At 47.0% G+C, this 13,071-nt stretch overlaps 1 protein-coding gene across 4 annotated transcripts in view; it reads left to right on the top strand.

Moving 5' to 3' along the window:
* The window catches only part of LOC148118970 (histone acetyltransferase p300-like), a 95,316-nt gene extending 83,701 nt beyond the window's left edge, over positions 1-11,615 (top strand). The window contains exons 1-5 of one of the 4 annotated variants that reach the window (XM_087899084.1): positions 2,594-3,553; positions 6,304-6,842; positions 6,984-7,671; positions 10,651-10,756; positions 11,146-11,615. In XM_087899084.1, the coding sequence (XP_087755210.1) occupies positions 3,398-3,553; positions 6,304-6,516 (369 nt within the window). In that variant the 5' untranslated portion in view covers positions 2,594-3,397 and the 3' untranslated portion in view covers positions 6,517-6,842; positions 6,984-7,671; positions 10,651-10,756; positions 11,146-11,615. Of the gene's footprint in view, positions 1-2,593; positions 3,554-6,303; positions 7,672-10,650; positions 10,757-11,145 lie in introns of those variants that run through there. The other 3 variants (XM_087899085.1, XM_087899083.1, XM_087899087.1) reach the window with 3 other exon arrangements.
* The last annotated feature ends 1,456 nt before the right edge of the window (positions 11,616-13,071 follow it).

The raw sequence follows: 13,071 nt of genomic DNA, 5'->3' as shown, positions 1-13,071 counted from the left end.
GAGGTGGAGACAGACAAACCCTCAGACTGACTGACCACAGAGTCTCACCAATTTGTGATGTCCATGTCCAGTCAGAGCCACTACCTCAAACAAAAACTTCCAGGCCTACCAGGGGTACATAATGTGTCTCTGAAACAACAGCCTGATAAAAAAACAAACAGACAAAAAAAACCCTCACTAAAATCCAATCCTGCTTGCAGAAACTCACAAGCAGTCACATTCCAGAGAATGAGTGTCCGTGAAGGCTCAACCACAAATGGGACAGTGCACAGCCTCTGCCCCTGGGTCTCAGGGATCCTCACGGAAGAGGAGATGACAAATTTTTTGTTTTTGTTTTCCTTTTTCCAGAGGGTTTACCTGTGTAGCCCTGGCTGTCCTGGAACTTGCTCTGTAGACTACCCCAACCATGAACTCAAAGATTTACCTGCTTCAGTCTCTTGAGTGCTGGGATTAAAGGCATGTGCAGGCATACATGAAGGCAAAACTCTAATATTACACATAAATAAGTAGATACAAATTTAAAGATAAAGGGCAACAACAACAAGAGGTAGGGAGATGGGAGTTGGGATCTGGGAGAAGTAAGATGCAGACTGCATTTCTCTGGATTTCAGATGTTTGTGAGGCTGTGCAACGATCCCTGAAAACCCAGGATGTAGAAGGAAGTTGTGGGGACTCCGTGTGTGTACTCGAATTGGCTAGAACTTGACTGCAGGTGTCTTCCTTGATCTCTTGCCACTCACTGAGCTATGCTGTCTGGTCAGCAAGACATAGCGATCCTCCTGTCTCTGCTTACCCGGTGCTGGGGTTACAGGCGTACTCCATCATGTGCAGGGATGGAACTCGGGTCCCATGCTTTAGCTGCCATCACTTTACTGACTGAGTCGTCTGCCCTAGCCTGAGGGTTAGAACATATATCAGTAGAATTTTTATGTATATAGTATTTTGTCCAAATCCGCACAGTCCCCCAAAAGCCGACAAGGAGACTAAGTCCTGTATGTAAAAGCAAAGAACCTTGACTTTATGCATGTTTGCAAACTTGGTTTCTCCACATGGCCAATGTATTGGAATAAAATGAGAGCCTCGAGTTCAGTTACAGTTGGGTTTTTATAATAGTAAGGGTGGGGGTGAGGGGTTACTGAGGTTCAAGACCCATGGTTGGCTGACATTTGTCTAGGGGTGTCCTGGTGAGTTTGCTGGCAGGTGATCCTACCTACAATGGTTAAAATATTAGGCATTTCCTTTGGATGGTCTGTTCCTGAGTTGTGCCTGGGTAATCTCAGTTCGTGCTCAATCCTGCAACCAGGTATGGCTTCAGGGTAAACTACTGAGACTCAGGCCTCCATTAAACTTATCAGTGGCTGAGTCCTACACTGGCAGGTGATAATGGTTGGAAGTAAAGAACTTCCTTTGTGTGATCTGTTCATATTTAGCTTACCATGGCTGGCTCCTACATACAGGTGTTTGCTTTTGGTTTCTTTCAAGACTGGGTTTCTCATCGTATCCTTGGCTGTCCTGGAACTCTCTCTGTAGACCAGGCTGGCCTTGAACTCACAGAGATCTGCCTGACTCTGCCTCCCAAATGTAGGGATTAAAGTCTTGTGTCACCATGGCTGGTCATATATACATGTTACACTCACCCTCTCTTCTTACCCTCCCCGCCTCCTGGCTTCAAAGTTAGTGTCTGGTGTCCTCAGAGGTCAGAAGAGAGAGAAGGAGCCAATACAGCTGGAGTCACTGACATGTGTGAGTTGTGCTGTGGGTGATGGGAATCGACCTGGGTCCTCTGAAAAACAGCCACGAACCACTGAACCATTTCTCCAGTCCTTGCCTTTTTTAAAAATCACATTTATTTATTTATTTAGTGTGTGTGCGTGCGTGTGTGCATGTGTGTGTGTGTTTGTTTGATTTGTGTGTGGGTGGTGTGCATGTGGCGATCAGGACAACTTCATGGAGTCTGTTCTCTCCTTCCAAGTTTGCATCTGGGATGGAGATTTGAACTCAGGTAGCACTCAGGTAGTTTGTGTGCCAAGCTCTTTTCCATGCTAAACCATCTCACCAGGCCAGTTCTGAGAATTTTGAGCAAGCAGAACATTAGAGCAGACAAAGGGATTAAGAACATTCCAGTCTCTTCCTGAGTTGAGAAAGGGACTAGGCATATCTTCTAAGCATCCAAGTAGAAGGGCATCTTTGCTTCCTACGTGGGGAGGGTGCATAGGTTGGCTTGGTGCCTGGACACATCCATCCTAGGTGCTGGGGAGGGTTTAAAGTTGACATGCCCAGGATGATGAGAGAAGCACCTTCCAGGAGTTTTATGTTTTACTAAGACAATGCCACGGCTCATGCACGCCAAAGAAAACTACAACTCCCATAAGCCTCCCTACTTAGGGCCTCCTTAATGGAGGCAGGGCTTGGGCAAGCATGAACTGGGTTTTCTTATTTCCTAGGGTGTGATTGGTCTGCAGTTCAGGTGTAGTTTTCAGTGAGCACACTCTCGGTGAGAGGGGAGGGCAATATTGTGGGGTAAATATTGCAAGCAAAAAAAAACCAAAAAAACCACCACTCTGTCCCTGAAATCAGAGCCAGTAAAGGAAACATACCCTGACTCAGAGACCTGAGCCAGTGAAAGAAATCCTCTCTCAGAGACTTGGGTCAGTGAAAGAAATACTTTTGCCCTTAATCCAGAACAAAATAAACATACCCTGACTCTGAAACCAGTGCCAAAGAAACACACATTGGCCCTAGAATCAGAGTCAGTCAAAGAAATATGCCCTGGCTTTAACATCAGAGCCAAAAGGTTCAAAGGGGCCAGTGAAGGAAACACACTTTGGCCCTGTAACCAGAGCTCAATCTGCCCCTTACCAGCTAAGCAGAAAACCATCCAATCCCTGTGCAGGGAAACAAACCAATCCCTGATGAGAAATTTAGCTAATCCAAGCTGAAGGGATTGAAATCTGACCAATTTCCACCCTGTAAACCTTCTCTCTGGAAAAACTCCACCCCGAGGAAACCCTAGATAAGCCCTCTTCCTGCTGAGTTTTCAGCCACTCTTCTTCCACCCTGGCAGGGGCAACCGCTCTCCTGGATTCTTCCCTCCCAGTAAATCTCTTGAATGAGGTTAGGTGAAGACCTTCTTTCTCCAGAGGACAGGAGCTGGAGACAGAGGAGTGGAGCAGGGCTCTAACACTTTGGCTGGGAAACCTTCCCCTAGCAGAGCAGAGCTGTTAAACTCAGGAGCACTGGACCCAAAGTGTAAGACCTTCGCTGGTGAAGCCTCTCCTCCTAGAGCAGGGCTGTGAGCTGCTAAGCTTATTGTGTGTGACCTATGCTACTCCCTGCTCCCGACTACCTGAATACTCTTCCACCTGAGCTGTAGCCCTTGGTATTTCCTGGCCCCTGAATGCCAGAATACTTTTCCATCCCAGCTGGAGCACTCAGGATTCCTTGGCTCCTGACTGCCAGGATCCCTTTCTACCTGGGCTGTGATACTTTGCAGCACCTGGTGATGACTGAGGATATTGAATCTGGCATCATGGAGAAATCGCAGGCAACTGAGGTAAGAGGAAAAGGGCCTCACTCAGAAGTGCACTGCAACACCATTCTAGTGATGCCTTGTGGGTGGAGAGTTGCAGGATTGGTAAACTGAGGAAAGGAGCTTAGTCATGACCAGAGACCACCGCGGCTCATTTTTTTATTCTGTTGCCTCAGGTCTGTGGAAGAAGGAGGAAGGAAACGCCTTCCCATCCAGGGGCATGGAAAAGGGGCTCTAACTGTGACTCCACTTCTTTGTCTTCTTGGTTTCTCGGTCCTGCACTTTAGGGATTGTGCAGCCTTTTACTTCTATGCAGGAAGTAAAGGGAAACAGCGTTGATTATTGGGGCATTCTCAGGCTTTTCTTCCCGTATTCCCCAGGAAATTGACAAAGCTGGAAAGGACAGGCGGTTGCCACTAAGTATGTCAGCTTCCAAAGTCTTGTTATGTTTTTCCTGTGACACAGCACCTGGGTATCCACCACACCTCACGTTTGATCTCTCTCTCTCTCTCTCTCTCTCTCTCTCTCTCTCTCTCTCTCTCTATCTCTCTCCACGCAGTAATAACGCATTTATGTAGCACTCTTCTGAGTGATTTGCTTTTATAAACCCTTCTTCCCAAAGTACTTTAGACTGATATCGTCCTTGTTTTATGGAAGCTGAGACAATGGAGGTGACTCGCTGTGGGTTGTACAGCTAAGAACACTAGAGGTGATATTTGAATCCTGTGTTTTTCTGTGGTATCACTATTTGGCATCTTACTCTAATCCTCCTTGAGACAGTCTGGGTCTCAATTTATGTCTGGATTTCCCTCCTCCCCATTTTCAGAAGAAAATAGGTTTTTTTTTTTTTTAGAAAGTAATTTTATTAAATTATAAAAGTTTCCATTTCCGCCCCTACTCCCAACACCCTCCCACTCCCCCCACTCCCTCTCCTCCTCCCTCTTCATCCCTAAGAGCAGTCAGGGTTTCCTGCCCTGTGGGAAGTTCAAGTTCCTCCCCCCTCCCTCCAGGTCCAGGAAGGTGAGTATCCATACAGACTGGATCCCCAAAATCCAGTATAAGCAGAGGAAACAAGTCCCAGTGTCATTGTCAATGGCTTTTCAGAAAGACTCCAGGCCAGCCACATTCAGAGAATCCGGCCACATTCAGAGAATCTGGTTGGATCACGTCCTCGTTCAGTCCCAGTCCAACTGGCCTTGGGGAATGCTCATTAGATCAGTCCCCTTGTATCAGTGGGTGATCGCATCCCTCGCAGTCCTGATTTTCTTTTTCATGTTCTTCCTCCTTCTGCCCCTCATTTGGACCTTGGGGGGATCAGTCAGGTGCTCCAATGTGGGTCTCCGTCTGTATCGCCATCCATCGTCGGATGAAGGTTCCCTCTGGTCTTGCCTTCTTTGCTCACATTCTCTTTCCTTCAGCTTCTCGTTTGGACCTAGGGAGTTAAGTACAGTGTTCCAATGTGGGTCTCTGTCTCTATCTCCATCCATCGTCAGATGAAGGATCTGGATGAAGGCTGGGATGGGATTTGGGAGAGCTCCGCCAGAAAATAGTTTTATTGAATACACTTGCAAGGGACAATAACAGGTGTGCAGCAGCTCCCAGCCTGAAATTTGTCTTTGAGCCAGGTGGTGGTGGTTCACGCCTTAATTCCAGCACTCAGGAGGCAGAGGCAGTTGGTTCTCTCTGTGTTCCAGGCCAGTTTGATCTACAGAGTAATTTCCAGGACAGCAAGGGCTACACAGAGAGACTGTGTTTCAAAAAGAAAGTTGTTGAATTAAAATCATTTGGGTGTGCATATACCGAACAGGGAAGAATGATCTCAAATGCCTTCTGCCCAGGAAGTTATTCTGAGTGCGTGTGGTAATTCCACATTTTTTAAATTTAATGGTCAGCTGATTAAAGTGAAATTTAAATTTCATATTACTGTTGTTTTAATATTTGTTTCAAGTGCTTTGCTATTTTCCTGCATGTATGTCTGTGTGAGTGTGTCCTGTTCCCTGAAACTGGAGTTAACTGGTGAACTACCATGTAGGAGCTGGAATTGACTCTGGATTTTCTGGAAGAGCAGCCAGTGCTCTTAACCACTGGGCCATCTCTCCAACTCTTCCTCTGCCACATTATTGTATAGACCCTTGATCCCTGACATCATGTTTTGACTTTATAGTGGTGTAAAAACAATGTTTATTCAATGGATTTTGTATTTTGAAGTTTGCTCTGTGCACAGCTACCTACAAGAAAGGTCTTTGGTAGGCAGAAGCATATACAAACCAGTCACTCATGACTACACAGTAGATACCCCACACTCTCTTTAAAGGCAGACTTTCTCTGTGTATCCCTAGCTCACCCGTAACTCACTCTGTAAACCAGGTTGGTCTTGAACTCAGACATCAGCCTACCTTGGCTTCCTGAGTGCAGGGATTAAAGGCACGTGACACCACTGGCCAACCTTCTCTTAAAGAAAAGAAAATGGGTGTTGATGGTGCATGAATTTAATCCCAGCTTTCGGGAGGCAGAGGCAGGCAGATCTCAGTAATTTCAAGGTCAGCCTGGTCTACAGGAGCTAGTTCCAGGACAGCCTAGTTTAGCTACATAGAAACCCTTTCTCAGAAAAAAAAAATGTTAAAAAACGCCTGACTTTGTGGGAAGTGACAGGGCTGAAGAGAATGCTTTTGTCTTTTTATCAAAGGAATTTTCTATCCCAGACAAAATATATAAAATGCTTTTGAATTCCTTCAGTGCTGCAGAGTTGACCTTCATCTTGTTTCCCCCTCCAGGATTATGACCTGTGTATCACCCGTTATAACACTAAAAACCACGACCACGAATTGGAGAAACCAGATCTTGGCTTGGATGATGAGAGCAACAACCAGCACACAGCAGCCACACAGAGCCCAGCTGGCTCTCACCTCCTGAGCATCCACGCTGCAAACAGGCTCTGGTACAGGCCTGCCTGTGCCTCCACGCCGAGTGTTCCTGCCCGAAGATGAAGACGATGCAGGACAACAAAGGCTGCAAACAGGAACCCAATGGTGGACACCTCATCTGCAGACAGCTTTTTGCCCTCTGCTGGTACCAGGCCAAGCACTGCCAAGAGAAGGATTTCCTGGTGCTATCATCATCAATCAAAAACTTCAACAGCCACAGGTGCAGCAGTGGCTCCTAGAAGTTCATTGCGGTGCAGGAGGATGGCCTGCATGAAAGGGACTGCCCCCCCCCCCCCCGCAACTCCTGCTGCTCCAACCACCCCCACTGACCAACAGCCAGCCACCCCACAGACACACCAGGACTCAAACTATTGGCCCTGTGTTCTAGGGTAAGGCAACCATGTGACCCTCATGAGTCAGAGGGCTCAGCCCTCCCTCTCAGGACCTCCACCTGCAGCAATAAAAATGTAAAAAAATGAAGAAGAAAATAGAGGAGCATCATCTTTGTATTTTTTCTTTTTCTTTTTTAGGGCTTATCATGTTTAATTTGCTCAGGTCGGGAGCCAGAGGAATTGTGTCAGGGACAGGTCGTTCCTCTCCATGGCCTCCACGCACACAAGCTGGGGATCACTTTGGCCTCAGCTGGTGTTTTCCGTAAGGGTCTTGTGGGCAAGAGCAGCAGGCTGGATGAGAAAACGAGGGCCTGCTGTGTTTCAGAGCAGACCCAGCAGAGACTGATCCACTGAGGCATCCAGACGGGGTCTCAACTGTTGTTGCTTTGCTCCCCTGGGTCTTCTGGATCCAGAGTGACTTGTGGCTCTTTGTCAGCCTTGACTTCTACCTGAATTTGAACAACTAATTGCTCCATGTGGCAGGTGTTTCTTGCCACTGCCTGGGGCTGGGTCTTCTGGTCCAGAGGGCTGTGTAAGCAGGAGAACTCTCCCTGGTAGTGAAGCCTTTTCCTAGAGCAGGGCTGTAAGCTGCTACATTTACTGTGCCCTGTGCTATTCCTTGGCTCTCAACCGTTGGAATACTCTTCTCCCAAGCTGTGATGCTGGGTATTTCTTGCCCCCGCTCCCCGACTGCCAGGATACTTTTCCCTCCATTCCTTGGCTTGTAAATGCCAGGATCCCTTTCCATCTGAGCTGTGAATCTTTCTTGCACTGGTTGTGGTGGAAGGAGTTGAGTTTGGCATCATGGAGACAACAGGACACTGAGGTAAGAGGGAAAGGGCTCAGCCCTGCCGGGAAAGGTGACCCGGAAGGCCTCACTTGGAGGTATGCCACAGCATCGTTTTAGCAAAGCCTTGGTGGTTGAGAGTTGCAGGATTGGTAAACTGAGATAAGGAGCTTAGTCCTGACCAGAGACCACCTGGGTTCCTTTTTATTCTGAGGCTCAGGTCCGAGAAAGAAGGTAAAAGGAAACACCTCCCCATCCAGGGCCAAAGAAACGGGCTCTAGACTGTGACACCTCTTCTTTGTCTTCCTGGTTTCATGGTCCCATCCTTAGGGATTGTGTGGCCTATCACTTCCATGAGGGAAGTAAAGTGAAATGTAAGTTGCCTTTTACTCCATGCTGGGTCGTTCACGTGTCTGTCTGCCAGTATAGGCACAATCATCTTCATTAGGGAGGGCTTAAAAGAGCCTGTTGGTGTCTCCCAGAAGCTGACACACCTGCAGCGGGCAAGAGGTTGCCACTAAGTGTGTCACTTTCCAAAACCTTGTCATGTCTTCCATGACATGGTAACCGGTTGCCCACCATCCCTTCCATTTGAAGTCTCTTCCCTTTTCCACACAGTAATAATGGCCAACGTTTACGGAGCTCTCTTGTCATGGTTTACTTTTGTCATCCCTTCTTCCCAAAATATTATTAAGTGTTATCCTTGTTTTGTGGAAGCTGAGACACTGGAAGTTGGTTTACTGTCGATTATACAGCTAGGAAACAGTAGAGGTGGTATTTGAACCCTGGGTTTTTTAGTATCACATCTGTGAGCCAGCCCGTTCTGTCACAAGTGAGAAGACTGAGGTTCTCAGAAGGTAAATGACCCGAGGATCAGTGGCTGATTAAGATCCGAGCTGAAGTGTAAGCTAAGGTCCACACCGCCCTGCGATTACTGTCTGTGGCATCCGCTCAGAGCCTCCCTGAGACAGTCTGGGTCTCACCTTTTATCTGCCTTTGCCTCTGTTAGGAAGAAAATGGGTTTGTTGTTTTGATTTGTTTTTGGTTTTTTCAAGACAGGGTTTCTTTGTAGCTTTGGACCCTATCTGGAACTAGCTCTTGTAGACCAAGCTGGCATCGAACTCAGAGATCTGCCTGTCTTTCCCTCCCAAGTGCTGGGATTAAAGGCGTGTTCCACCACTGCCCAGCAAGAAAAGAGGTCACTGAATGCACTTGCAGGGTACAGTGGGCTAGGCAGTGACAGGAGCACCACAGCAGCCAGGCTCACATTTGTTACTGAGCCAGGTGGTGGTGGCTCACGCCTTACTCTCAGCAATCGCGAGGAAGAGGCAGGTGATCTGTGTTCAAGACCAGTCTGGTCTTCAGAGCGAGTTCCCGACAACCGGAGCTCACAGAGACTTTGTCTCAAAAAAAATTAAAAAGTTGTTGAAATAAAATCATTTGGGTGTGCATATACTAACAGGGAAGAATCGATCTTAAATGCCTTCTGCCCAGGAAGTTCTTTAGAGGTGCTTGGGTTAGTTCCACATTGCTCTTTTAATTCAAAGTTCACCTAAATAAAATTAATATTAATTTTATATTGTTTTTAAGACTTATTTATTTATTTTATGTGCATTGGTGTTTTCCCTGCATGTAAGTCTGTGTAACGATGTTGAATTCCCTGGAAGTGAAGTTACAGAGAGTTGTGAGCTGCCACATGGATGCTGGAATTGAACCTGGGTCTCCTGGACGAGCAGTGAGTGCTCTTAGCCAGTGAGCCATCTCTTTAGCCCTCCCCCGACAGCAGGATTATATGGAGCTCTGCTCGCTGGCACATTTTTGTTGACTTTGTAGTGGTGTGGGAACAATATCGATTCAGTGGACATTGTTCTATGACGTTTGCTCTATGCCCAAGCTCCCCGTGTGAGAGGTCTTGGTGGGCAGAGGCGGACACCAACCACAGCTTGCAGTTAGCCATGCAGTCCCTAGAGGAATTTTTTTTTGAGACAAGATTTCTCTGTGTTACTTTGGAGCCTGTCCTGGAATCTACTCTGTAGACCAGGCTGGCCTCTAACTGGCAGATCTGCCTGCCTCTGCCTCCCAAATTCTGGGTTTAAAGGCACGTGCCGCCACCCCCCAAGGTCTTTTCCTTTCTTTAAGAGTAGTTTGGGCAGTGTTGGCATAGGCCTTTAATCCTTACACTCAGAAAGTCAAGGTAGATCAATCTCTGAGTGATTTCCAGGCCTGCCAGGGATACACAGAGAAAGCCTGCCTTTTAAAAAGCAGGGCAGGGGCAGGGGATAATCTATTGTGTAGTCCTGGCTGACCAGAAACTTACTGTGTATACCTGATGGGCCTCAAATCAACGTGATGTGTTTACCACTGAGTAAGGGATTAAAGTTGTGTACCATGGTCCTCGGCCTCCTGGATGACGTAGATGATGTTTCAGGTATATATATATATATATATATATTTCTATTTGTTTTTTATATTTTTTGATAGGGTTTCTCTGTGTATCCTTAACTATTCCAGAACAATCTCTGTAGAATAAGCTGGCCTTAAACTCACAGATCTGCCTGCTCTGCCTCCCAAGTGCTGGGATTAATGGTGTGTGCTCCCACCGCCCAGCATTTATATTTATTTTAAAAAGACATACTTTATGCTGGGTGATAGCGGCACACCCCTTTAATCCCAGCACTCAGGAGACAGAGTCATGCAGATCTCCATGCTTTCTTAAGGCCAGCATGGTCTAGGAGAGCTGGTTCCAGGACAGACAGAACTGTTTCACACAGAAACACTGTCTCAAAAAGCCCAAACAAAACAAAACGGTGTTACAAACACCTTCCCCTGTGGGAAGTCAAGGAATAGCACAGGCCACAGCAAGTTTAACAGCTTACAGTTCTGCTCTAGATGGCAGTTAAGAAATTGTGTTTGGAATCTGACTTTATACGTCTTATTAAATACTCAGTGATGTGGTGTATTAGAAACTCTGTGTTTTACTATTATCCCCAGATGTGGTCATTCGTATGTCTCTTCCAGCATGCAGGTCTTTCAGTGTCAAGGAAAGACTCATTCAACTCTCTTCATCAAAGCAAAAGACCCTGGAAAAATGTGAACATGGGAGAGGCAGAAGACAGTGAACAAGGTAATCCAGAATGAAGCATTGGGACATGTAGGAAATCTAAGGCAAGGAGGAATTCAGTCCTGAAGTGAGGTTTACCAAGATCTTTACTTGGAATGATGAAAAATTACATTGAAAATTATTCCCAAATATTACAGTGGATGGCAGAGTCTTTCTCTGCACTCTCTCTCATCTGTGTGTCTGCTCTCATGACAGCACTCCACGGTGTTCACTGTCTTGTAGAATCACATGAAATCAGAAAATATAAATCTTATAGCTGTGCTCATTGTAGAAGATCGCAGTTATTTCTTTGCCTTCAATTCTACAGAATTTAAAAGGTAGCTTTTAGCTATTTCTGCAGAAATATTCATTAGAAATTAAGAATAGTTTTGAGTCATATGTTTTTGTGGCAGGAGTGAGCATCCGTACTTTGACCCTGAACTCCCCGCCGACCACCTCTGGAGTCTCCTTACCTGCAACAGCACTGCCCTCTGGATCATATGACCCACAGTCATGCAGTTTCAAGGAAAATATGGCGTGTGATTGCTTCCTTGTTCAACGGCTGGCAGAAGTCAAGTCTGAAAAAGGCACATCTACTCTGAACCTGATGGCCAAGGGGAGCAGAGCAACATGGCGGCGGGACCCTCTCTGGACCTCATAGACCATGAGTCTGTGCTAGGTCGGCTCTGACACACAGCACGTCTTCATGCTCATCACGTGTGCTGCTCTTGCCCAGAGGGGAAGATACTTAAAAACATCAACTGAGAACAAAATGATGGTTAGCGCGTGTGAATGAAGGTCACGGATGGGGTGATTGTCTCTAAAACACAATTCCTCTGGCTCCCAACCTGAGCAAGATAACATAATAAACCTTTAAAAAATAGATACTTCTCTGTTCTGTTTTTCTTCGTTTATTTTCTTTTATTTTTTTTAAAGCATTTCTTTTGCATACGGAGTCCCTAAAGGGGAGAGGCTGAGCATACTGAGATGGGGTTGGTGCAACACTTGGTGTGTGACTTACCCTAGGACCCAGGGTCAGTAGTTTGAGTCCTGGGACAGTAGGGTGACATGGTGCTGGGAGAAGTAGGCTGAGGCTGAGGGAGGTGGGGCTTGGGGTATCTGTTGAGCAGGGGGAATGGATGGAGTAGTAGGAATTGGGGGTGGCAGGTCCTGCTGTTGTCTCGCCAATCCAGGCCTTTGCATGCTGGCCTCCTCCTGTGGAGCATCTGAGCCTGTGGGAGACAGTGCTGGGGGGGGAAACAAGCTAAAGTCAACTCTGCAAGACTGGATTTTACTACTGCAGTAGTAGAAAAGGCAATGAAGTTTCAGAGGAAAACAGACACAGCAGCTAGATGGCCAATATCCAAATTTTCCAAAGGCCAGTGCAGTACCAGATGCCCCAGATGATGCCCTTGTATCATGGATCCTGTCAGACAAGGCTTCCCCAGCATCTCAAAGCCGGCCTCTGTCAACAGGACAGACTTGCACACAGGATTCAGGCTCAGTCCACTGTGATCTCTCCATCGTCTTCAAACTGCTTTCTGACTGTCTTAGGAAGAACTGCAGGAAGCATAAAAACAGTGGGGGAAGGGAGTAATGGGGGAGGACCAGGGGAAAGGGAGGTGGAGAGGTAAAGAGGAAATGAGAGGACCTGTAGAGAGAGGGCTAGAGTCTGTCCTGAGGAGCTGACCTGGAAATGAATCAGTAGAAAAGGAGGTTTTGCTGGGCAGGGGTCTTGAAGAAGTAAGACCAGGAACAAATGTCTCCTGCAGAGCAGAGTGGGAACTCTGATTTCTTGCCAGTGATGATGAGAAAGTCTCTGCTCTGAAGGTTTCTGGCTTGTGTCAAGGTTGATAAGTGTGAGGTGATCTTGGAAAGGCCTTCTTGACCGGGGCTACTGATGGAGGGTTTCTCAGGACAGAAGGGTGCTCCATCATAATTGGAGTCCTCCCCCGGTCCTATCTGACATGGCCTATGGTCCTGATGACATCTGTGTCTTTGTCCTCACAGGCTCCTCCATCCAGGCTTTCCATGTTGCCTCCCATCGCCTGATCCAAGAATCTGGCATCATTTTCCCTTCTCACAGGGATTTATAACTTATATTAAGACCTCACATTACCGTTGATCTGCTCCAATGTGGAAACGTAAGTATGTCTTCCCAGGCCTGATGTTGAGTTCTGCCTTCACAAGGCCAGCAGCCTGGGGACTTCTCTATGACCAATGCCCACCATACGGCCAAGTGTACAAGGAAACCTTGGTCGTCATGGAGCTTCTGGTGACAGCCAGCGGTGCAGTGTGAACACTGGTGAGTGTGGGATCTGAACTGTTTTCCAGGACAC

This window comes from Myodes glareolus, chromosome 19 (assembly GCF_982192425.1).
Source record: "Myodes glareolus chromosome 19, mMyoGla1.1, whole genome shotgun sequence".
Classification (NCBI taxonomy): Eukaryota; Metazoa; Chordata; class Mammalia; order Rodentia; family Cricetidae; genus Myodes; species Myodes glareolus.
This window is presented reverse-complemented; position numbering and strand designations above follow the sequence as displayed.